The 27,286-nt window shown below is 36.9% G+C and overlaps 1 protein-coding gene across 2 annotated transcripts in view; it reads right to left on the minus strand.

Annotated features, from left to right (window-relative positions):
• Positions 1 to 443: 443 nt before the first annotated feature.
• LOC110843122 overlaps positions 444 to 27,286 on the minus strand; it is a 69,774-nt gene continuing 42,931 nt past the window's right edge. Inside the window, exons 4-11 of one of the 2 annotated variants that reach the window (XM_035857078.1) lie at positions 25,159 to 25,260; positions 9,621 to 9,729; positions 8,452 to 8,570; positions 7,518 to 7,616; positions 7,371 to 7,437; positions 3,186 to 3,208; positions 2,617 to 3,096; positions 444 to 2,536 (exon numbers count right to left, since the gene is read on the minus strand). In XM_035857078.1, coding sequence (XP_035712971.1) covers positions 2,468 to 2,536; positions 2,617 to 3,096; positions 3,186 to 3,208; positions 7,371 to 7,437; positions 7,518 to 7,616; positions 8,452 to 8,570; positions 9,621 to 9,729; positions 25,159 to 25,260 — 1,068 coding nt within the window. In that variant the 3' untranslated portion in view covers positions 444 to 2,467. Of the gene's footprint in view, positions 3,097 to 3,185; positions 3,209 to 7,370; positions 7,438 to 7,517; positions 7,617 to 8,451; positions 8,571 to 9,620; positions 9,730 to 25,158; positions 25,261 to 27,286 lie in introns of both variants that reach the window. The other variant, XM_035857075.1, reaches the window with a different exon arrangement.

The following is a 27,286-nucleotide window of genomic DNA, read 5'->3' on the forward strand; positions in this document are numbered from 1 at the left end:
TGTCCAGAGAGCAAAGACTTCAACATAATTTTACAACAACTGTACGTGAACAACTTGCAGTTTTTGGCACAAAAGCTTCCTTATGGAGAGAGAAAAGCTTCAGCATAGCTTCGGATATGAACTTTATACGTGCATACACACTTATTAATCAGATCAAGCAGTGTCCCGCGGTTCTTATATTTATTTCATTGTTGCTCAACTTCTTAAATTGCATAGTATCATTTACAACAACTTTCTCCATGGTGTAATAATTTTACCACTAATTGCAAATCATAAAGTGGTAGTAGGAGAAAGCACTCGAGAAAAGATGGCTGCATATTAAAATTGAAACTGTTTTTCTCATATTTTTAAAGTTTTTGAAGCAAAAATTAATCGAAAGCAGTCCTACAGAAGGAATTAATTAAATAAGCTAAAAATGCATTAATACAATTTGAAACAAATTATACAGAATCATATTCCTCACGATCTTTTATTATTTATTATTTTTACACATTTCATCTTGTACATAATTGATAGTAATTGTAATCTGTCGACCTCTTATACATTCAAACAATGCAAGTGTTTTATAGATACATACTACATTTGTACGTCTATACATTTACGATGAGTAACCCACATTTAATTAAATGTTACAAATTAAACACATACATTGTGGAGACATCCATGAAATCAGCCAAGAAAAAGAATAAAGTCAATCATTAGTATATCCACCACATCAACCCTCTCGTAAACAAATTGTGGTTTATTAAGTACATAAACAGTTACTGATACACAAACATTAATACTTTTTTTTATATTACTCTGACATTCAACCTTTTATTTTCAATTGAATATGTACGATCCACTTGACTTTCAAGTAAATACGACGGCTTTGAAATAAAATATACAGCTGCAATACATTGACTAGTAGATACGAGTTACGAGTGTATTCACAAAAAGGTGTCATTGTTTAAACTAATTCACAGCAGTGCATAATACTTGGCGTCATAATTTTTCATAGATTTTATTTATATATACACATAGATTTATATTTATACTACATAAAATTTAATGAAACAAACGACATGCTACGTATCTTACCATTACGATTAATGCTGATTTTATCCATAATTTAGAGAGATATATTAATCTACATACTTACACAAGATCACATCCAGTGGAGTAGAAGCAATAAAGTCAACAGTCAGGACTGGATGAATGCTATCTAATTACTCAGACAATTTTAGGTCGAAAGTAGGAGGAAATCGGGTATGCCAGAGGTACCGTTAATATGATTAATGAAAGAAAGCAGTGAAAGTCATTTCACCTCTCAAACTCCGAACTGTACTTAAAACCTATGTACACGTACTCGAGTTATCTCTCCAGCCTCCACCACGGCGTCTTAATTATATTTACCAGCACGCCCGAGTAAAGACTTCATTTGAGTAAATATTCCAAATGCTTGTTGTTACAGCTTTAATTAATTGCTCGAGATTCCCTTCCCCAAAATTTTACCTTAACATATACATACATACTTTTACGTATTTCTGTCCTGTGCATATATATTCCATTAATTCTTGCTTCTATGGCCTATCCATTGCTGCCGGATTTAAAGCAAAGCTAGAAATATTACAAGAATCTCTGGATCAAAGTAAATTTTTAAACCACGGAGATTCTTTTTTGATAATAAACTTGGACTATGCCAAGAAGGCGGACGTCCAACAAGCTAAGAATGGTAAAAGTATTTTGCAAGAATGTTTTGTTTTTTATGCTATTTATTTACGCGTAGTTAATAATTTATTTAAATGGCATATATTACAATTATGTATGAGTGGTGGACCTTCCGCCTGAATATGTTTGATATTGTGTGTATGTTACATCTCATATGGTGTGCTAATAAGTACGAATTTGAAACTGAGTTGTTCACGTTTATAAAATTTGTCGTATTTTGTAAGCACACAGTTTATCAAACTTTAAACCCAATCTCAATTTATCATCACGAGTAAATGACATGACGAGCGATAGTGTAGATAGATATTTATGTAAAAAAGGGTACCCGGGTAGTACAACTACTGCTACAACAGTAGAAATGCCATATTGTCCACTTTACTGATTGTTGGGTATGCTATGCTACGTATTATCCTGAATATTAATAAGATTATGTTACTTCTATGTATACACACGTCGAACACTTACGCAGTAAATATTTGCCACGGTTTGTGTGTCGTCGTGGAATGTCCATGGTAAGTATCCATTGTCATCACAGCAGCACCTTCAAATAGCAAGATGAGAAATTTCCAAAGCTGAACTCTTGTTCAGTAGTGCACAAGACGTAGACTTGGACTCAAGCTGTCCTGTCCTAGAGGAGAGAAAGAGAGCGATCGGGCAGGAGTTTTATCTAGCATCATGCACTCGAAGCTAGTTACGTAATTTCCTCGTCAGTCTTTCGAAGTTACCGTGGTAGAGAAATTAATTACGAGGGCCCTGCTTAACCACCGTTAACCCCGATGAATGGGCCGTAACTCGTTGAAATGGTGCCCCTTGTCGCCCTTCTGATCTGCAACACAATGCAAAATTAGAATCCGATGGAACGGATGACCTCGTCCCGGATTTCTGGTTGCAATGCACTGCACAAACCATGTTGATATTCAGAGGCGCAGTAGCAGGAGGACAAGTACAAAGAACTGAACAACGCTTTTCACTTTCTCCACATTCGTAATGGGTAGTCAACGCTGGGTCGTCCTGCACTGGTGGCCGGTGATTGTGGTCGTTTTTGGAGATTTGGTGAGTGGAAGATGTGTCTCTGTCGCCTGGCTTTTCCCAACTCAAATAAAGATGATGGCAATGATGATTATGATGGAATGGTTGTTGGTGATGATAGCAGTGGTCGGAGAACTCTTGGCTGTCCCGAGTGTGACTTGAGACTTCATTCTCCAGTGAGGAGGGTGAAGACTCTGACGTGATTGTACAAAGAGCTCGTCGTTCATGTCCTCGTTCTGATCGGTCAACATGATTGGACATGAAGCGGAAGTAAAACGCTTGGAGGGCGAGACTGAGAAGAAATGAGAGGAACCACAACGGCGGGCAAGGGACGCAGGATGTCGAGTGAGAGCCGTGCTGCAAATTAAACAATTAAATGTGCAAGTCGCATAGGCAAACTATTAATTGAAGACGACAATAATTGGTTCTTAGTTTTAAGTACTTACCTGCATGGCAGCAGGATTTTCACCTAGAATAAAATACAACAAAGTATCGTTAAATCATGCAAAAATCACAAATGGTTGCTCATTTCAATTCATATACGTAGATACACATACTGTACTTTCACATATTATGCACTATGAATATATATGATGTATGTATGTACATAAATATATCTACATGGATTCACATGTGTCAAAAGATAATTGAACACCGTCTGGAATGACGATAATTGTATATAATTGGTATACTTGAATTTTGACGAGAAAGATACTGGAATGGCTGAAGCTACTCTCATTATAAACTGCTTTGATGTTCATGGGTTTTGATTCATAATAATCTGATGACTGAATGGGTCGATAACATGGTTTATGTAATGGGAGACATGCATTGTAACTTTAAATAAGGCACACGTACATACATAGGAACCACCCTTTACACAATTGTCTATTACGTTGTGAATATTATAATTGGACGCAGGCTTGAAATCACACTATGGGACTTCTGGTTGACAGCTCCTTATAATCTCAAATAGTTTATTACAAGGCCAATTCTCCAAGCCACACGAATTCATTATACGAAGGATCAATCTGTGTGGTCTCATTAGAAAATTGTGGTTCTCCGAGCCTTTGGTGTACACACATATAATCATTTTCAGTGGAAATAAAGAAGACGCATCAATTTAGTCTAATATGTAAGTTCCCCTTAGTTGTATGATTTTGAATTATTTTTGCTATGCTCACAGGGAATCAATCTGAGCAGCTTGATTTGTACTACAAATTTATGAATAGTATAACGAATAAAAACCGAAGGGTCTACACGCTTAGTTCAGAAAGGTTGCTGAGACCACTCCTTCAACTACTAACTTTTGCTAATTGGGTGAAAACACAAGTTTCTTATACAACTTATGATGATTGTAAGTATAATTTAATTTGTCTGCGTTTGTTGATCAATGGATAAATTGCTGTCAACCATACGAAGGAAGCACGGTAATCAAATTAACACAACTGCTTCCAACAACCGTTTCAAATCCCGTAGTAAGTAAGTAAGTCGTATTCTTTCATTACGACTTACTTTTGAAAACTGCAATTATTGCAACGTTTTATTCGCGTTGCGTAGCTCAAGAAAACTTGGCGATATATCGCATATCAATTCGTGGATACGCTTACACACCCAACTTGACGCAACCCATTGTTTAGCTATACTGCGTAACATGGCTGAGGAAAGAACCTTGCTCGTTGAAAGAGCAAAAGGCGAACAAAGATGCCGTTTTTATTCATTCCATGTGGAGGAGAGCGAGTCAAAGGAGATCAATTTCCTTGAGATTCCAGAGTTAAATGAAACCACAAGACAGACATGAAATATCGCGTATGAAGAGGAGGAGAAAGTCGTCGTCGGTTGAGTGAGACACCATCACCACCATTCCAATTTATGCAGGGAGCACAAGAACGCTCAATTCTCAAATTCCGTTGGAAAATGGAATGGTTCTCTTGCCCAAGACATTTCTGATCTGGACTGGATTCGTTTGCATTCATCCGCATTTACATCAATAGAGATCTATATCGGCCTGATGCTCTGGGCAAACTTTTATGGAGAGACTACAATCTGCATAGAAAGAGGCCGACCAAGACCAATAGAGAGAGCAAATAATACAATTCACTCTCTTTGCACTCATATTCAAAATTTTCTCCCTTCCTTGAACTAGAACTACTTGTTAACTCATTCCTCCAACTCCAGCCAAAAACGGACCACCACCATCACCGTCCTCGTCTATCGTGTATATGTAGAGATGCGAATGCGAATAAACGCTACAGGAGACGAGTCGAACCAACCCGTCACTGTTTTCTCCTGTGCCCATCCCATCCCATTATGGGACAACTATTTTATTGGAGTTCCAAAGCGCAGTGATTGAAGTGAAGCATTGACATTGCCGCCGCTTCCTCATCCAGAATTCAAATAAAAAGCCGTCTCTTTCAACGACGACTGCATTGCACTGCGCTGCAGCAGATCAGATGTATGTCTCAATAAAATGTAATTTCGACTATCGGAGGCTATGTAGGTGAAAGCGAATAAGCGAGCAAAGCCAGCCACGTTTGTTTGTTACGCTCGGATAGTGCGGAGCTCAAGGTAAGAACCAACTTAAACTACAGAGACGTGTTGTGACTGTAATGGACTTTAAACCAGGACTGCGAGTTTTCCTGTGCAAGTTGTTGATTTAATGCAACGAGCAACGATTTCACCTCCAGAAATCACACTGAAAATCACCCTCCTCCTCCCAACCCTGTATCAGATCGGGTATGTATACGTACCAAATATAGCACGAGCATTAATTTTAAGCCAGGATATAACTTACAACCGAACTGCATACACTATCAATAATCAATCAAGCGAGAGAATGAAGATGACATTTGAGTTTATCCATTGCCGAGTTGAGGTAACGTGCAACACAGACTTTCACATACTTATTTCTGCCATCATCGACGGAGAAAATAAGTTATAGGTTTTTTGCAGAGTAATGATAGAGCACAGGGTTCAGATTCAGTCTCTACCCCACACGGCTTCACACTCTCAAGATATGTGCATACGAAGGAGTCCATGGGAGCGTGGTGGATGTAAATGATTCTCATTTTGCATATGAGAAGAACAAAGTAGACTTCTCTTGTTTGGAGAAAGCAGCAGCAGCAGCAGCGATATTTGATATTTTCCGATTCCTCAAAAAATCTTGAGCAAAATCTCTCACGCATCCCATCCAGTGATACGAACTGGATGAGAGCGGAAGTGAGTCGAGACAGGAGCAAATTTTTCACTGGCTAAAATCTCAAAGTACTTTTCCTTGGGTGAAAGCGCTGCTCCTCGTCTCGAGATTTGTTTCTCTCTCTCTCTCCCAGGGCCTCTAGCTGTGTGTGTGGATTGTAGTGATGCATATTTACTGGCGGTGGTCGTAAGAGTCGTGGATGGGAGGTGGTGGCGGGGTATGAGAAATATAAGTTGTTTATGAAATATTGGTTCCTTGAGCAGAAGAGACCTTCTCGGCAGAAGAAATGAAAGAATCTATTCTTGCCAAGACAGGATCCTATTCTTTAGTAAAACTTGGGCTCTTTTTCATTCTCACCAATCTCACGAGAGTCTCCCGTTTATCAATCTCTCTCCTCCTCCTCCTCCAAACTTATTCCTTGTACATAGGCGAGGCAGAAGATGAGAGCAAAGTAAGCTGATGGCTGAATTGGGGAACAAACTATGGAAATATTTACGTACCATTATTGAAAGGAATTTGATTTCAAAATCAATTTAACTTTCCAGGTAATGCCCCGCACCAAGTGAGGCGGCTTAAAAGACGCATTCTTCTTCATTTCTCGTCCCATTTTCCATTGGCTTTTTAGCTTATTAAGTGTCTCAAGTGCGAGTATTCTTAAGAAAAACAGTTTCCCTTTGGAAATTCAATCACTGGGGGACTTTTTCATCATATGCCATTGTATTAGGGCGTATCGTTGTTTCTCTTATTCAAGCATGATGAATAATTTTAGTGTGAAGTGGATTCTCTTTTGATCCCGGCCTACAAGCGGAGTTATCACAAGGCTATAAATCCTGAAAGCGATTTGAAACATGGATTTCAATTTTGTTCTCTAGATTGACTTTTCTTTTGGCAAATCCAAGTTTGCGCGTCAATCTTTAGGTTTAATTATTTCTGGAGACGTGAGGTGAAAGTCAAGCTCATGCCAAAAGTATGAAGTGTACACAGTAAAATCAATATTTCAACTTCTGTCAGCTCCATGTTTACGCCAGTCAGCGTTGTTTACGAATACAAATAGCCGCTGGCTTTCACAGAACTATGCGTATATTAATAAATATGTGCAATACAGAAACCCTACTTACTAGCTCGTGGCGCATATGATGTATTACTCTTTGCATATCAGCAAATAAAAATGAAGAACTATGCAGAAGGAGTAAAGAGAGGAAATTTTAATTAAAACTAAGAGACACGAAAGTCTAAATCTCTGCTTAAAAATGTAAAACTATTAAAATTAATAATGAAAGGGAAACATTTTGCAAAAGAAATACTTTTGCTCGAAAACAAAAGCAAATAATAATATTCCACATGGTTCCTGGAGCTACTGATAATTATTTTTCTTACACTATGAGAACTTGTTTCAAAGAAAGTACGAATAGAAATACTCTTTAAACATACTTACCATTTATAATGTGGACGAATATACTAGCTGGATGGGCGTTTGAAGGAACACAGGAATAGTTTCCTTGCTAGAAAAATTTGGACAATTTCATGTTTTTTTAACATTTTTCAAAAGTTTTCAAGTTATTTTTTTCACGTTATGCAATACCTGCTGTTTCTGGACGTTGTAGAGAATCAAAACGCTGGAAGATTTGTAATGGGTCACATTAATATGCCGACTCCGATCGTAGTTTATCATTTGAAGCCCCTGCAAATTTGAATGAAAATTAAAATTCCATCAAAAACTGCTGTTCACTTGGAGAAAGAATATCTTCAACTTTTATTATCTGCCATTTAAAGCGTCATAATTCTCCTCTTGCTCTCATTTGCTCACTCTCTCCTTACAGCTCAAATTCTTTTGTACTTGTAATTTTTCCCTGCATGGGAGACCATTAGCCATATATCTTTATTAACTACATCCACTTCTTCCTCCTTCGCCCTCCCTCTTGAAATTAGAGCAGGAAAGTATTCTATTCCGTAATAAATTCCAAGTATTGTCTTAACTAATTTATGATGAAAGCAAACTCCAACAACTTTTCCTCTCATTGTCCATAAGCTACGTACTACGTGTATCCCTAGTCATTTGACTTACGTACTTTTGCACATATATCTAATACGTATATGTGTAAAAGTACACATACCTCACTCTTTTTGATACTTGAACTCATTTGCTCATTTACATGCTCTGCTAAATATCTAACCCACTCACATAACCACCGTTCCCCAAAATTCTAAGAATGTTTTTTAGTCTTATTAGCAACTGGCTATGGTTTCCGTGATAAGTACGCATAAAGAAAGATAAGAACTTGTAACGCCTTTGATTGCACATTTTTTTCACCGCCGCCTCCACATTTTCATTACGACACAAAAAAGCATAAAAAGCCACCCAATGCTGCACAAATTGCAAAAAGTGTTTGCAGGAAAGGACCGCAATTGTGTGGCATTGTGACGAAGAAAGTTAGAGTGGTCGGATTGAGTTTGGTTGGTGCGAACGATTGGAAAGGGTGAAAGGTGATTACGCTCACTATTACCAAACAACGTACCTGATACCACCAAAAATATTCTGGTTCTTCAGTGCTGTCAATGAGGTCGCATTTCAATTCGACGGTGCTCCCAGCCTTGTAGATCTTCTCTGGCCCACCAACTATCTCGGCGCGGACCTCTGCAAATAAGAAAAGTCAGGTAAAATCAATCCTAATCAGAGCAAAAGCGACTCGTCTGCTGGAATGAAAGAGGCAACAAAGAAGACTCGCCAAAACGCCTTCAATCAATCATGGAAACACTTATGGCTCAAGGAGAAATTAATTTGAGTGGTGGCCGGGTGTATATAGCCCACAATCCATATTATTACATATATATGGACCATGAAATAACGTCCGAAAACAACTAGAATTACTTGTTTCTCATCTCCACGAGTCTTATTAGTTAGCGGAACTATATGTTTCGACTTGTGTGTTGGAGGGAGTAATTTAGAAGAGTAGTTTATTTTAGATTTGTATGGTGCTGGATGAACAGCCGAGTGATTGGTAGTTTTCAGTAAACTATGTAGTTCAAGGTGGAGATGCCTTAATGATGTATGTATTCATGACTGGCATTGGTATCAATCAAAGGTTTCAGCTGAGAGTGATTATTTTAATTATTCGCAATTACTGACTGAATTGATATGCTGACTTGAAGAAACAAAATAATAAATTACTCTCACGAAATGGAAATTGTATCAAGGTTTTGGTTGAATAAATACAACATATGGATTATTTTGCCGTTGAACGGGAGGAGCAGAAATGGATTCACAATAAATTCATAAAGGAAATTCATTCATTCCGGAGGATGGGATGAGAAATGATTCATGGGATGCGGAACGAGTCAGCGTGAAGCAAGTGGATGGTTTGATAAGTAGAAGTGGATGATGGACTGCTTGGACACGGAGAATGATGAATGAGTGTATTGGAGAAAGTCATTTCTCATCACGAGCAGGAAAGGAGGAAACTGAGCTGAGCAGCTTTGGACCGAAATGATACATATTAGTGGACATTATTACTACACCAGCAAAAACCTTGTTGACCAACTCGTCCACGTCGGAGGACGAGGAACGTATGATGGTTTTACACACTAACAATGACTTTCACAATGCAAAATCATTACCTTTTTTAGTCTGACAATAAAAAGCCAAAGGAAAATGCTTGACAATAGCTCACTTGCAAACTTTTCTTACCTTGGACTTTTAGGGTCACAAAGACGCTGGAAGGTGGATGTGTTCCAACGAGACAAATGTAGACGCCCTCGTCTCGTAATTGGACAAACTTAATTAGCAAAGAAACGTCCTGGAAATATATAAAAGAGAGTGTCAAATCATTAGTTATTTCATCATTCTATTATACCAGTTATTTGCAAAGTGATTACAGCTTCTAGATACTGGTGATTCAATATTAGTAAACTACTTCGTAGTTATTGTAATCTGGTGATTAATAACGGTTTAATTGATAATTTTGCGTTAATTCAGTTGTCAGTTGTTGGAAAGTTGTAAACTCCTTGATAATTTACTTGACTTGTATTCTTGACGTCTATACCTACACTTTATTAAAATTTCAGCCAGAATTTTTCAGCCAAAGTGCCAAAAATGTCTTTAAACTTAATACATGACATTTTTTTAATTATTTCGTTCTTTACTAGAAGAAAGTAAATACATACGTACATAGATATATATACTCACTGAACATTAAGAAAATGGACCTCATTTGAGACATGCATATTAACAATACGTGCGAATGTGCGTTTGAAAGAAATAGGAAGAAGACGTGACAGAGGGACTATTACAATGACTGATTATCTTGAGTGCGCTGGCAAGATTAATAATCTTCATTATCATCACTTAATCCTTTGAATTCCAATCTTTCACATCGCTCACTTCATTTCTCAGAACTCAAACCTATGCCGGAATGAGTGGGAGGGACAGTCGCATCTCCATCTTGTCCCCTACAACGTACCCAACGACCCGTCCAATCTCTATTTTAATTTTACTTTGAGATTACATACGTAGGATCACGACTTGATCTTTAAGTCTTTAGGTCTTCAGACATTTTAATTTTCAAATCCGTAGAAATAAAATGTACAAATGTACATATTTTTTTGCTATTTTATTCAAAAAAATTCATAAAGTTGACTGACTTCGCATACCACAAGAAAACTTGCATGTCAATGGAGTGAAAGTTGCTAAAACTTTGTTGCCGTTCAACTATGCATTGAGATTAATACTGAAGAAAGTACAAAAACTGGTCCAGAAATCCTGCAAATACGAAATACTTAATCCCGTTGATCCAAAATTTTCTATTGTGGTTTGTGAACGAATTTTATCACTTGGTTGTTATTAGTTTGTAAACTTTCTCCATTTTTGCCAAAAATTCTTCCATTCAGTACTTCGCCTCCAAGTCTTCCGAACCATTCAATAGTTGAGTTGTGGAAAAAAACAATTCGAGAAACTTGAACAATACGTTTCACAACCCTTCCATTTAAAAGTTTGCAAACTAAAAAAATAGCATTAACATCAACACCTTTTGTTCGGAAAAATTCCCATCAATCATGATCTAAAAAAAACATGGTTCGTTTTTTCTTACAGATTGAACGCATATGTATTTACAATTAGTGTCTGCATTTATAATTATAAGTACGCTTTAAAAAAATGATAAGGACCCAAGTCAGAACATTTGTTTAATCATTATTTTTTTGTGGTATACACATATTTTACCAAATATGTAGTTTTACTGTGGACTGCAAAAAACCCAAAAGTTTCACCATTGTCCTTGGCTGCGGACACTGAAATTAAGTATGTTAATCCAATTTCCTCAAAGTTTAATCTCGTTGATCATATTTTACGGAGCATGTACATATGAATGCCCATATAGTCTCGCCATTCTCGCTTACCCACGCTTTGTGTCGGGTGGCCCAGCATAGGGCTGTTTTTCATTATTTACACATGAATGGGGGAATGGAAAGACGGAAAGGAGAGCAAATCTAGCATTAAATGTCACTGCCAAACAGTTCCATTACATTAAAGCTTCGTTGTCCAACACAAATTTTATCTGATTAGGCAACAGAGCTTAATTGAAAATCCCAGTTACGCTTCAATATACAGCCCCGCTCTCTCCTTCCGCTTTGTCACAACTGACTTCACCCAACGCAGCCCTGTCTCCAGATCGTCGGCAAGGCACTAAGTCACCGCCGCTTTCTCCTTGCGACTCCCACTCCTCTGATCTTCGCTCGTTGACGAGATACTTATTTGGAGCTGCAGGGCTGGTGACTCTGCAGTGTTTATTCACTTGTGTCCTGATTATTGGTTGATGAGCACTTGTCCAAATGTGCATAATCCCGATTGAAAATAAACGACCCTTTAATTTTTGCATGAGAACACTGGACAGCATCATATTTATATTACATTTATATACATCATCTAACCTTCCAGTACTATGTAACTAGTAGCATAGTAGAAAGTACAGCATAATAAGAGAGAAAATCCATGCAGATTTTTTAACGTGTTTCCTGATAATCAGATCTCTGTTCTACCACGAGTGTAATCACTTTATCGATAAATCTATATCGACTGTTTACCCTGACTTGGCCCATTTTCTTGAACGATGAATGAAAAAGCGGAGACGATGGAGAAAGCTATAAACTTTCTCCTCGTCATCCTTCATTCAAAAGCCTAGCTGGGGCAAATATTATATCTCCTAAATGTACTTTCCATCTATAAGAACGCTCTCTATTCAACCAAGTAATAAGAAAGCAGATGATAATGATACGACTACACGATAACACGATACGGTCCCTATCTGATTTCCATTTTGGCCACATTATTGATGGCCATATTTTTGAGAGGGAACACCCAGAGACGTTTTGGTTACGAAGTATTATCGTTAGGTACCAACCAAGCCTACAATTTTGTTAAGCTTGCAGATTATCAACATGAACGTTAGAATAATATATTATTTCGTTGACCCCACGATGCCTGCAGCAATATTTAAATCAATCTCAAACTTTGCCATCATAAACAGGGTAATATTACTGACAGCATATATCTATTTGTGTGCATATACTTTATAAGGTCGAAAAGTAGAGTTTTTAATAAGGTTTTCTTTAAAATTCTAAACAAGTTAGCTGGCAAAGGTCCTATGTCATTTTCCATCTAGGTTTCCCACGCACATTATTTTAATACAAGATTCGATTCTGTAAGTTATGAAATATACACAAGTAAAACAACTATGTATTTATATAATCTCTTCTTTTTAAAGATGGTGATTGAGTACTTTTCTTTCCTGAACGCTGCGTGGGCATTGGACCGTTGAAGTTATTAAAAGCTCTTTTCATATCCTATAGATTTGAATGGGCGAAAGTATCACATCTATTTAACTTTCGATGTATTATGAAACCCTTAATCTATTGAAATCCAAAAATTAAATATGGGAAACTTGAAGCAAACTTTAGTTTTGAAATTTGTTTGTATGGATATTTGAAAACATAAAGGGATTAAAGTCTGTATACATATGTATCTAGATGCGCAACGCGAATTTGTTTGTGCGCCGTAGCAATACTCCAAATTGTTTTTAACGAATGTATGTACTCCTTATAAAAGGTAATAAACCATCTAAGAAGATATGGAACAATTTATATCACCAATTACTAATTTCTACTACATAAAATATTCCTTCGTAAACTTGTGGCAAAAATGATGGCGATCTTTATTTTGTGACACTCCGATTCGTTGGACCGAAAGCACACAGAACATGACAGAAAATAGTTGAGGACCTCCAATTTGATTTTATCTTTATTGCATCTCTCAATCAAACTTGATTCCAGTTATCGATGAACCCCGCAGGCATCTTGAAATGACCTAAATTGAGAAGTACGCATGCACATAGATACATACGCATCTCGACGGTAGTGTCCAGGTGGCTAAGGAGAAGCTGATCGTCCAGTTCAGTGCGGATAACGTATAGTTGTTTTGTTAGCCATTAAAAATACGAGTTGGGGCGATTGAATTTAATGATGTTGATTCAGTATATCGTTTGAATTTGAGTTCAACAACATCATAGAATAACACAATGTGCCTTGTGTGTGTAGTCATCCTCAAATCGTTGACTGACTCATTGAAGAAGACGAAGTATGTTGGAGGTCCAACGTACATAAACATTTACATTCACAGCAATTTTCCTTACAGTTGCGGATAAACGAAAAGAAAGTTTCTATTTATAACTTATGGTACGCAGATAAAGGGTCGAGACGATATTAGCTGTAGCCAACTGTCCGTCACAAATGGCTTCATAAAATCTGACTGAAAACGGAAAAAGTTGACAATCAGACGCTTTTATGTAGGAATGTCACTACTGCATCAGCTATATGCAACGCAACTGTTAACAGCTTTCACTTTCAACTTCAAAAAGAGCATGGAAAAATTGATTTGTTTTTACAACTTCTTTCTGATTATATTTACAATCAAAAGTAAGTCATCTGAATGTTTCATTTTTAAAGAAAGGATTCTGCTCATAGTCAGAACCAGTAATTATGAAATCGTCATGTCTGACTTTTTTCTTACATAGGTGAAAGTCATTAGATTCTGCTTAACTGCATCAAATTGTAGAAATTTATACCATGAAGGTATAAATATTTGTGCATACATACAATCTTACAAGGCATTCAGAGATTCAATAGAATTATCCATACAGAGTTATTTTTCAAATTAATTGCTGAAATTTTGCATGGGCAATAAAAATTAATGCACAAAAGTGATACAACTTTTGCAGCACATTAGTTATGGCACCTCAGCCGTTACAGAGAAAGTGCAAAGTCAAACGTGCACTTTAGGTTTTTCAAGTACCTATTTTGGAGACCATGTGAAATCAATTAAAAATTGTTGCGCTAAGCTGTGTAACATGACGAATGATACACTGTTACCAAAAATAAGTGATAGTTGCAGTATACCACATTTTAGAAGGAGGTGAAACAGCGCTGATAGTGGCAATGGCAGCAACGTTTTTTTTGTCTTTTTCGTCATTCCAACATAACTTATTAGACCCTACGATTCCCAAAGTTCTCAGTCAGTCCACGTATCCGGACAAACCAACCGAGATTTCCTGATCTGCTACTCGTGACTTTCTTCTTGGTTCTCATCCCAAATCTGCTTTTGTCTTCTCTTTTAAAACATTGAAAGACATTTAGAGTCTTCATGCCGGTGGTTGGAACCAAGTGAACCAACTTCCTTTCTAGGGCACAGTAAGTAGACGTCTGTTGGAAAATTTCCACGGACGGAAAATACATGATGGCCATCTGAAATTTAGGCTCTACGTTGTGGGAGGCGCAATATGGCTTTGCTTGGCCAGTTCATACTTTCTGCGAACAAAAAGTTAGTTTAAGACATGAGCAAGTCCAAGATTAAAGGAGAGACTTTGGTTTCCGATTCCGTTGTCGGTGGGATGGTGTTAAAAGCTTCATGGTGGCCATATTTTCATAAAGTGAGAGTTTTCGTTGGCAGTCTCATTAATTTTATCCGTTTCCACTTTAGGCAACAAACGGTGTCCCTGAGTTAATAATTTCGGATTCCAAACTTTCATCTCAGGTCCTGGTCAAGAGGCGTGTGTGTCCGTGGCTTGGCCGCATTAAATCTCTCAACTATCTAGTGACACTATTCATGGGCATTTACGGTACACACGCACAGTCCACAGTTATATTTATTGTCATGTTACTTTCATATTGAATAAACTAATTCTTAAAAAAAAGACTTAGGTGAGGCTTGCTTAAAAGGAGAAAACAAGCTGTTATCATCGTGTACTAGAATAATGTGCTAAATCAATGTTCATCTCACGATTTATAATTTTCGGTAAATAGAACAGCAAAGTGTATGCGTTTGGGACCATTTGCCTCGCCGTGGGCCGTGATTGATTGTAGAATATAAATATGCCATCTTACGTGAATATTAAAATTTTGCTGTAATTAAACTTTGTTAATTTATGAATTTTTAATCTTTGAATCTAGACCAATTCTAGAAATATATATTTCTAGAATTGGTCTAGATTTTTAAAATTCATGTTCTGCAATTGTATGTAATATTGTGCATTGGAATTTAACCTATACGCTTGGTAAATTTTATCAGCAATCGATTATGGATAACAAAGTTAACCAAAAATTTTGTATCGTTACATACGACATATTTGCCGCATGTGAGTAACAAATTATCTGAATACTAATAAATTATTAAATTATTTGAATTCTTTGTATCATAAAACGGCCCACGGCGAGGCAAGTGGTCCCAAACGCATGCACTTTGCTGTTCTATTTACCGAAAATTATAAATGGTGAGATGAACATTGATTTAGCACATTATTCTAGTACACGATGATAACAGCTTGTTTTCTCCTTTTAAGCAAGCCTCACCTAAGTCTTTTTTTTAAGAATTAGTTTATTTTTTGTTTTTAAGTCTCTTTAAGTTGTCCCCAATAATAGATACCAAATTAAATCCCCAGTGGGTGTGGATACGTGACATACCAAATTAAATTCCCCAGTCACCCGTGGACTCATAGTAAAGAAATGCATCAACATCATATATACATACACACACTTTTAGCAATCTGTAATTAAATTCTCAGTGGTTGCTACTGCTTATCGGTAATAGTAAAATTATGTGGGTAAGATTTGCTACCGATATAGTAAGGCTTTAATATCGACCTATTACCGCACAGTTTTACTTATCAATGCCGTCTTGCTAGGCATTTCTGAATACCGCTTGGTACATTTTAATACTGGATTTCTAAAAGTGCATAAATGAACATAAAGGTTTGCATACAGATCATGCTTCTTTTGTGCTGGTTGCTAATAGAAACTTGGATTTATTATAAGTACTGAAGACCCATTATAATTAACTGGCTGCATATACAACCAAGAAAAGTCTCTCATTCCTTATCCGATTTCGCTCGGGTTTGTTTTAAATGATGCGTTATAGATTTCCGCACATTTAATATCAGGCTTGACACTATCATTGCATGGTAAAAGTGAATTTGCCAGTCATTTGAAAGTTTAAAATCAATTTTAAATGCGTTGAAATAAGATTGGCATGCCCCTCTTATTGACGGGCATCATCTACCCAGCAAGGTCTGCACGATTGCCCTTTACACCATTTTGATACAATTAGCCGTTTTGTCACAAACTTGAGTGGAACTTTGGGAGGGGGTCTGTTCGCATACTAAGGCTTCGCCGTAACCATGCATTTTTTCATGTGGTCATCGTTACTATGCCTCACCTAAGAAAAAAGGATTGTTAGAAAGCACGATTAACTGACATCGTTTCTATGGGGTGGTGCCCCATACGGTTGCGACAAATGGATTATTTTTTAGAAAATTTTCATTTTTTAATCGTTGGGGCAAAAGTCCTTTGGTTTGCCCCAACGACTTTAACCTTGAATAACTTTTGAATAGGCAGACAAAGAGATTTAATTCCTGAGGATGAAATCATCCTAATTTTTAGCTTGATTTTTTAAGCTAAAAATCTCGAGTGTACTATTTCGAAAATTAAAATGTTTATTTTGAAGAATATCTCCAAAATATACGTTTTTCAGGAATTTCGAAGCCAATTCTTATCTCACAAAATTTTATAATATACCAAACTGATCGTATTATCTAGACCGATCGATTGACACCCCACTGGAGGGTGTGAGATCACTTGGTCCGGATTTGACCTAGGGGGTCATCTCAATCCTCCAACTTAGCAACGGTCCATTCACAAAATTTTGTCAGTACATAATAAGTAAAATTTAATTTCTTCAAAAATGAAAATTTGTGTTGGAAACAATTCATTGGTCGCAACATGTATAGAATGATAAAGTGTCAAATAATATTGGTTAGAAAGGGATGTTTATTTCTAAGCAGGCAGAGATTGCAGATGATTTGCTTATCAAAAATAAAAATTTTGATCCTGAAATAAATTTTTTGAAGTTATTCAAATAATGAACCACCCAATCTATCGATGAATGTGCACATTTTAGATCTGTGTTCAGTCATAAATAACAATAATAACAGTTTCTCTTGACTGCATACTATTTCCCCGTGTTCATTATCTGTGAGTACTCTACTAAGCCACTGGATATTGCCATTTCAATTTTTCAGGGCCAAGTACCGTTTACTAATAGAGAACGAAGCAACAAGACTAGGAAATTAGACGCTTTGTATGCACAACTTGAAATCATTTTGATAATCGCAGTGAACATTGTTCATATACCGATGATTGTGTATATCTGTAGCTGCATATGTGCCTCAATGCATTCGTTTCCCATCAAGAGATTGAACATGCAAGTGGCATATCTCGTGCTTTAATTTCCACAATAAAGAATGCCACTTTTGTATGCTTAGTATTTTTTCAGTAGGATACACTAAAGTTCTTGTCTGTTCAGATCAGGGCCCGGGCTGGACATATTTGCGCCCTAGGCAAAATTTTTCTGGCGCCCCTATGCAGAAATTCCTCGTGAGAAAATTCCTTTGTTAACCATCGGCTATTATTAGATTCAGCGGCACTTCTCATATATTTTAAACGTTTATTAAGGGTTATTTATTATTATTTCTCCTTTAGGTTATGCACACTATTTTTAATTAAATCCAATATTTGAGCTGTAAGTGCAAATTATAATTTGCATGGGAATAGCTGCAGAAATATTAATTAGTGCGCAAATGACATATTCCATGATTCGCGAAATTAAAGGTGAATCTATGTTGTATACCGTAATACATAAATGCGTTTTATAATTATGAAATACGAGTGAAGATTAATTTGAGGAAAAAGAATAGAGGTGGACTTTGATTCCTCCGTGTTCCAAATTTTTAAAATTGACCCGAAGTATTTTATAAATTCTGACCATCGCACCAGCGCCCGATATTGGATCGCGACGGCACCGGGGTGATCCAATTAATTGTTCAAGCAGTATATATTTTAAATGGTTTACTTGCCATCTTCAAGTCGATTTAATTTTTTCGAAGGAGCTAATTTTTCCGCAGATTTTAATTTTTATAAATTTTATGTCGATATCGTTGTAAAGATTATATTACATAATGAGAAATGCCCGTGCGACTCTATTTTTCGCTTTTTATTGAAATATTCAGATGTTTTCTTTTAAATACCCAGTGCTAGCAAAAGAACTGTTACAAGAAAAATTCAATGTAGCAATCACAGTTTGTCGAATTTTGAAAAAATAACTACATCACTGAAAAGCCAATGAGATTCTATATACGAAACATTATACACCTTTCAAAAGTTTAATCTCATAATAATAATAATAATTTATTACAATGAGATACCCCACAAGTGGGACATTACATCTTCAGGAAAGCAAATATGGTTACATATTATTACATTATTATTACATTATTACATTACATTATTACATTACATTATTATTACATATTATTACAGAAAAGGCTCACATAACCCTTTTCTCGTCGTTAAAAACGGTGTGATCCCTCTTAGAAGTCCACGTCATTCGTTCTTTCCGCCATTGAAATTGAGCATCTTTTTGCTTCTGGGGACGCACCGGTTTCGTCTTGATTTTCCTCTTGCTGAGGTTGGGGCAAGCAGACATGACTTGAGTAGTGTCAGATGTTGAAATAGGAAGCTGGAACTCCGCTTAAATCTGGATAATCGTTACACAGGGGTCGCTAGAGCGACGGAGAATGTTGAATTTTTACATTTGTATCGTTTTAGGCGTGCGTCCTCGCTTCCTTGTTCTACCGAAAGTGTCCCCCTTGACCTTAAAACTTGTTACGGTGGGTCGGCGGACACTTAGGTGATTGTTCGTTTTGGAAATACTCCGCCGTAAAGCACATTGAGCTTCTACCCTGCCCCTCTGCAACAAGTACGGGAATTTGCCCCTCACTATGTGAAATCGACAGAACAAAAGAGTTAATTTACGTCATATATTGACCAAAATATCCCAAATATACTGGCAATTTAATTTCTTAACAAGTTGAATCAAATTCTAATTAAGTCCATCAAAAACAAATAATTTATTGTATGGTGTCCTTGTTTTACTGGTCACCTGATTTTGACATATTCTTAAATAATTTGAACACCTCTGAACCAATGTTAACGAAATTTTGTGACAAGACTACTAGGAACTGTAGTACTTAATGGCGAAAGAAACAGCTATACATTCCGAAGGGCCTTTAAGAAATTGGAAAAAATGTTAGGTGTCCTTGTTTTACCGGTCGCAGTGTATTATGTCAAATTCATATGCATCAATTAATTCAAATATCACTCTCAGTCTATCATCACATTGATTGTTGACAAAATGTTTCTTTACAAGTTGTTTTAATACTTGGAAGCTGACCACTCTACTAGACTGTACAATAGGCTCAGGTAGATTGGACCATACTTTTGAGGCCCTATATAAAAATGATTTTTTACCAAATGTACTGTTATATTTGAGGCTTGGTTCATTATATGTCATATTTCTAGTTGATAAGCTAATATTAGTTTCACATATGTAATTATTGAACAAAGTTGGCCCAGCACCCGTAACCATTTTGCATGCAAGTTTGCACATTTCAAAATGCAAGCATTTTTCGCTGTTAACCACTCAATTCCATTGATCTTGTCAGATATTGAATCATATTTAGATTTTCAAAATATAAAGTGAGCACATGCTTTTATAATTCGATCAACTACATCAACATTTTTCCTCCCATGTAACCACACAGGGGCAGCATACAAGTAGATGGACTGTACCGACGCGTTGACATGCTTAAGACGACACGAGCCCAGAGTCTTCGTTTCCACTTCGCGATTGCTGTACGGCTACAAGCGTTCCACGGGATATTGGTGGTATTTCTAGACGACAGATTTTTTTTCGGAGTCCAAACCTGTGTTTTTGCACATGTATCTAGCTTCAGTTTCGATCATACATATATCGTATTCCAGAAAGTTGAGGTTTCGGTGATGATGAATTTTATTCTCTCTAAAATGGAGGCAGGAATTTTTTATTTCAACCACTTATCTGATATTTTGGCTTCATAAGTAGGACCTGAGCCGTAGTTAAAGGTCTAGTGGATATTTTTGAATAGAGTGTGGTTCATCCGTAACCCAATTTGCTCGATAACTTCAAAAATATTTTTTGACGAAATTTCACTCTCAGAGGAAGAAAAATCACTTTTCCGACGACATCCAAATAAAAAATCCCAGAAGCAGGATGGTGGATGGGCCAATTATTATTTTTGAAATTTTTTGAACAATACAAACTGGCAATGTGTTGACACAGTGCTTTTGCTTATTTTATATCGCATCAATGGTTAAAGTTGGCTTATCTTTTCAAAATATTTATTTTAATTTTTCAAGCGAGTGCCGCATGATCAGCGCCTGCCTTCTTGTAGGTCTTTTTTTACTAGTGCGGTTAGCAGATACATCTCCTCACATCTTAAAGACTTATGTCCAATGTTTAGTTTCAGGGCCAGGGAAATAGTTTTTCTTAAACCGTTTATTTGTGGGGAAATTTTCCTTATGGTCCGGCATGAATTCGGACGAATTCAAGTCTTCATTAACTTCATGATTTTTTATGAGCTCTTTGACTGTTCCCTTCCACTTTTGTTTCACCCATTAACACTTCCAGTGTCAGGGGGCCGTTTTAAAGTACTGTCTGTCATCTTGCGTTCAGTTCCGATTTTTACTCAGCAATTGAAGAAATGGGGATTTTCTTGTTTACCGAAATGTTGCTAAAAATACTATTTATAGCAACATTTTTAAAATAGCAATATATCGTCTTCGCCATTCTATAATTTGGTAGAATGGCCTTGGGTCGCACAAATTTTTGAAACATAGTTTCTGACAGATTGTTTGGAGATTTCAATAAAGAAATATTACAACTCTCTAAAAAATTGTCTAGCCTGCTTAATTTACCCGGAAAATCTTGTAACAGTTCTTTTGTGAGTACTAGGTAGGTTAAAAAACAGTCGTAATCATATCTGCAAGTTTTGTAAAAATTAATTTTTTGATGTTGACTAGCAAATCTCCTAGGAAATCCGATGATTCATACTACATATCTTTTAAACTTCAAATTAATTTTTGAATGAGACCAATTTTATTTTGTTCACCTTAAACAAAACCTACCTGTAATATTTTTGTTTCATAAATTTCGCATAAATGTACAAATTTGTGCACAAGGCTCTAAGTCTAACTGAATGCCAGATAAAAGCTCGGGTCCTTAAAATCCATGGAACTTCTAAAATTTTAGCGTCAATTAAAATATTATGAAACATGATCCATCGGAATACTTGATTTATTAGAAATCCACCTGAAATATTGTATGAAATTTTTAGATTTTACGGTAGTTTGTACTAACGTCAGAACGTGATATAAAATCTTAAAATTAAAATTACGCGATAGTTGGATTTTTAATAATTCAAGTAAGTCTTTCATAGAATCATGTTTTCGAATTTTTGACTTCGCACTAAGGTTCGAAAAGTTCAGGTTCTTCATAACTCGAGGTTTTGCTTGGAAGGCAGCTTAAAATTAGCGCATTTTGGAAAATACGTTAATATGCTTATATCTTGTAGTAAACAAACTTATTGTTAGATTGGTCCCATGTAGATCTGCCTTGTATATGTTTGAGGAAACGCATGCGTTTGAGAAAATTTATTTGAATTTTGGCACCTCAACTTTCGAAGAAAGAGATTCATTTTCGTATCACGCTTAAACCCAAAGATATTGTTCGAAAAGCCTTCTATAAAACCCGACGTCTGGGGCCTTCTCTGTGGCTTCGAAGTGTTCTTGCAAGATTTTTTGGGGTGGAGGGGTTAACTAAATTGTAGAAATTATGTCCATGATATTAAAAATATTAATAAAGTAAATACTTAATATACCATGTTTTATCCGCGACGCCCTCTTGCGCCCTTTGCCCTTACCCCTCCCTGGGGCCCTCTAGGAACGCGATGATTTAAATTACATATGTATGTATTGTATATGTGCTCCGAATCACTTTGAAGGCAAGAATTAAGATTCGAACTGGAGAATCTCAAGTTGAGATTAGTACTTATAAAATTGTTTTTACAATTTCCAAATTTAAACCAATTTCGTTAACATCAATTAATTTGTTTGTACACGAATAAGAAACTTTTGCCAAGGGGCGCCCTCAGAATTTTCCGCCCTGAGCAATTACCCCTACCAAAATTCTGGGCCTGCCTGTTGAGGGCAAAATTTATTTGCCCAAAACTATGTTAAATAAAGTAGAGCTGCAAAGTTTGTCAAATGGTCCTCATAGATCGTTTCACAGCATTATTTATATGTTTTTCTACTGACAACTCATTCTGAACGGATTTAAGAAAATCATTTACCAATTTTCGAATTTGTCGTTTTTATCTAGTACACAGCCGGGCGCCTCACGGCGCCCCTGACAATTTGGCGCCCTAGGCAGTTGCCTAGGCCGCCTGACCCTTAAACGGGCCCTGGTTCAGATTGGTGGCATTCCCATAGGTGGAATGAGGTGGGTTTTTAACAAAAATTGACAATATAAAAAACTCTTGCTCATGAGTAGTTTGAAGAAAATTATGTTATCCAAATACTGATATAACATCGTAGTACTCGTGGGTAATAATCAGTTTTATGTGGTTTCTAACTTCTAAGGCACTTAAAATTATAAGTTAATGCTTTAACGTAAATAATACGCCTCTATGTTGGATATAGTTATTATGTAATAGACATTCGCCATGTAGCGCAATTTCTAGGTCAATGCAATCCTATGTTTTTGGCAGGACAAAGTATTTGTATCTAGTTTTGCCTAGTGACAAAAAATCCGCAACTTTAGTCAATTCCAGCAGGAACAAAAAGAACAGGAGTGACTAAACAATTCAAAAGGTCCCTGTGGTTCCTAAATATATTGATGTTGTACATACAGAGAAATCCAATGGAAAGCAAAACAATCTTGAGCTACATAGGTTTGTACTAGGAACAACAACCAACTTAGCAATAAGTCAACCTCAGGTTCTCGCAATTCCATCCATGTCACATTTAATTTACACCCTGCCATGCTCTGTGCAGTGCATGGTAGCTGAATCCAGCCGAATTCTCCGCGTCTTGAAAACCATCAGAGGCGCAACTTATTTGTTTCTGGCTGAGTTTGTCGAACAATTACTTTATTTCAGTTTCCCTATTCTTCGGACCCTGACTGCAAAACCCACGAAACCAATATGGCCCAGAGGTTTGTCAAGGCGCATTTGATTATTTCTTGTCACATTCAGTTCATCGCCACATTCTATTTTGTGGTAGCAGTCTGCCTGAAATTCTCAAATTACATAACTTGCTCTTGTTTGGAGAACAAACTAGAGCGACGTCGACTTTCTTCTTCCACGTCTACAACAATCGACAGTGAACAAGGCACTGTACATTCATACATACAAGAAGTACAATTCTGCAGAGAATTTGGAGTCAGCCAGTCTTCCTGTTGTTAACGAGAAATCACATTTGCATACTCTTTATTAACTTTGCCTTATTCGAATACTGTTTGTCCAACTTAATTTCAAACTTTACAGTATAAGGAACCCTTTTGAACATGCTTTCAAATCGGAAGAACACAAACGAGTGAGGTTTAAATAAATATTTGTAAATCCTCGTTGAAATCCCTGCGAAAAACAAAGTTTATCTGTGCTTAGCTTTAAATTCAACAGACACATGCATTACATATTTGACCCTAGATGACTTAATTGCATTGATTTTTTTTGTGCCAATTATCTTTTCAAGGTGAAAATACTTTGAGGAGTGAGAACTTGAAAGAAATAAAATTGGAGTCTGTGTCGCATTTCCCACTTTCTAAGAATGCCGTTTTCTGGTGTTACGCACAGGACGGAAAAATTGTCGGGTTCAGATTTTTGTGCAGCTGCAACTTAATCCTTTCTTTCAGTAACTAAACTCTGAATTCAGTAAGATCTTGGCTGGGACGACGAGTTTGTGATAAAACAGGAAAAGAAAAGCCGAATAGGATTTTCTCTGAAGAAGTGCAAATGAGTCGAATCCTCGAATCCGGGTATTATCCCAGTGTAACAAAATTCACAGGGAATGAAAGATGACAGTTTCATGCCTTGCCATACATACAAACTGTATATACACGAAAAAGTGAGGAGGCAAAACTTTTTTCTTGAAAAAGTAGATCAAGCTCTTTGCCCATCCAACTTGCTAAAATTTTCCAAAGGAAGAGAGAGAGGGTAGATTGGTGGGTAGAGAGTTGGAATTTTCTCTTTGAAAGTGATATATCCTCTGCCAAGACAAACTGGTTGCTTGTTCTTCATGGTGGCTTAGCATAGAATTGGTAAAATGACTACTCGTGATTTTTCAAAAGAATTCGTTATTTCCGACTCGAACTTTAAAGTAGTAGAGATTCAGCGCGTGTATTTTTTCGAAATATTGTAGACACAACAATATATCTGCAAGTCTTACTCTAAATAATACAACCTGGTGCTTCTTACGCGCTAAGAATGTATAATAAAAAGCTGGGATTATCATGGAATGCAAAAAGGTTCGTTATAGCTCTGCAAGACGCCGTGTGCAAGTCAACGTTGATATAGGCCAAGGGAAAACACGGGCGTTTACTCATTGTCAGCATCACTTTCTTGCCGACTCTCTGGAGTGAGAATAAGTGGGACGTGGGTTCAATTTATTCGATTACACGGTTTTTTGTTTAATTACAGAGCAACGTTTCGCATGCATGCAAGAGGAGAAGGAGTCAAAACCATGTCAAAACTTACATCTGGACTCTGGGAATGGATTGCTTGAAATCTGTCATCGCTCGAGTAGGTTTGAAGCCCAACCGTGAGTAGGTGGTAATCCTTTCGGCGAATCCACGAGACCTGCAATCAAATATCATTTTAGCCTTTAGTTTAGCAATTGTTTAAAATAAACAGATACGTAATATTATGGAAATATGAACAGAATCGTTTATAATTTTATGGCAACGCAATTTTTGTGCTGAAGGAGTGCACAATACGACAAATGACTGGTTGGCCGTGCCCTAATTGAACTCACAAGTGAATGATTAGTGACTACCTAAATATTCACGTCAACTTTAAATTCCTAGTAGGAAAGTGTAAGGGTTATGCAAATAGCACAATAGAGAAATTATCAGTGTCAGCATCACGTGCCATGAATAATTTCTCATGGAGGAGGTGTTCTCGTGAGAATGGAAAAAGTGGTGGCAAGGTCTTAGAGATGAACACGACGGGCTTTATTAGTGGGCTCCGTCCGTGTCTCCAGCCGACGGACGGACAGGGTCATCATCAAATTTAATGGCGTAACTGAGCTATATTGAACGAAAATGGGAGAATTCCTTTCTTCACCAAGGAATATCTAGAAGAACCATAAAATTCGCCTCCACATTCTGCGTTATACTTCCATTGTCATTCCCATTGCATTAAAATTATTATTGCTATTATTATGATTATTATTCCCTTTTCACGGTTATTTTGCTTTCATCAACAAGAAGAATGTGGTGGCGAGGGCTGCGAGATCATGACTCTATAGCTGCACATGCTCTCTTTACCTATATGCATAATGTCAGAATGTGCAGAACTTGGGGCCGCCTTTCGAGCGCTTTGTGAGAAGGCGTAATAACTCTAATTCGATTTTAATACAGGATTGCTCCTTGTTTGAGGTGGTGGTGGGTCGTGGTGCTTGGACTGAGTGGTTTGCATCGTCGAGTGTGTTGTTGGTGGACAATAACACGACCAATCGTCGTTGGCGTTAGAGAGGAGTTGGTTCAAAGATGATGTAAACGGGAAGGAGATCAAAGAGAACTTCATCTCCATCTCAATTTAAGTACGATGTAGTTCTACAAAGAATGTGGGTTAATTTTCTGACACGTTTTATATTGCCTTTGATGTTTCATTTCTTGTGGAACTGAACAGCCTCTGCCAGCTACACCTCGTTTGAAACTAATGACAGTGGCTCCATTTCCTGAGTCATGATTCGGGTCATTTTCTGCCTAATTCTAGAGTCTGAGCAGTTGCAATTCGTAATGATCCAATTCAATGCAGTTTCGATAAATTACAAGTCACGATCCTACTTCCAACCACGGTATTTTGTGGATTGCAAATTAAAGAGATCGCATAACCACGTATAACAAGGTCCTCGTACGTACAATCTAAATCATCCTTTTATCATTCTACCTTTCAACGCTGAAGAGAATCAGTTATGTAGACTGGCTCTCTATTAATTAACGCTGTACAATTATACTGTATAATTATGTTTGTTATTATACAATTATACGTAGTTTCTCAATCATTCGATAGCATTAATCGGATAAATGCTTGGGGCAAAACCTCGACGAAATAAATTCTCTCCTCTAAAATTCTGAAGTAAGTAAATCGTCGAAAGATGTACACATGTAGATGTACATATGTCTTTTCCAGCTGCATTGCAATTTATGTTGAGTATAAAAGAAAGATTTGTTAATAGACGCGTTAGGTAAAAGTGGAAAGGATCGGATAGCTGCAAAATTATACGTAACAGGATTTATACAAGTAATTTAAAAGTAGTTCTTTGCCGAGGTGACTTTACAAATTTAGAAGTCAACGTGCAGAAATGAGTGAAAAGGAGCGGAATTCACATTTGCCAAATGAGCATGTAAATAGGCCACAAAGAGACGGGCACAGAGTGAAAGAGATAATAAATTCCAGGAGAAAGTCCTTGGCTTAGATGAGGCTCATTGAGGGGCTGATGTGCATGGATTTAATTTCGATCAGTCTCCTCCTTTCCTCAGAAGGATTTGGATTCCACAAATGTTCGACACTCTGCGACACTTTTTGTCATCTCGCTTTCTCTCTCTGTCCATGTCCATCCTTCCAACTTCAATTACGATCCTCTCTCCAGCCCAGTTAG

Source organism: Folsomia candida, unplaced genomic scaffold (genome assembly GCF_002217175.1).
Source record: "Folsomia candida strain VU population unplaced genomic scaffold, ASM221717v1 Fcan01_Sc001, whole genome shotgun sequence".
In the NCBI taxonomy this organism is placed as follows: Eukaryota; Metazoa; Arthropoda; class Collembola; order Entomobryomorpha; family Isotomidae; genus Folsomia; species Folsomia candida.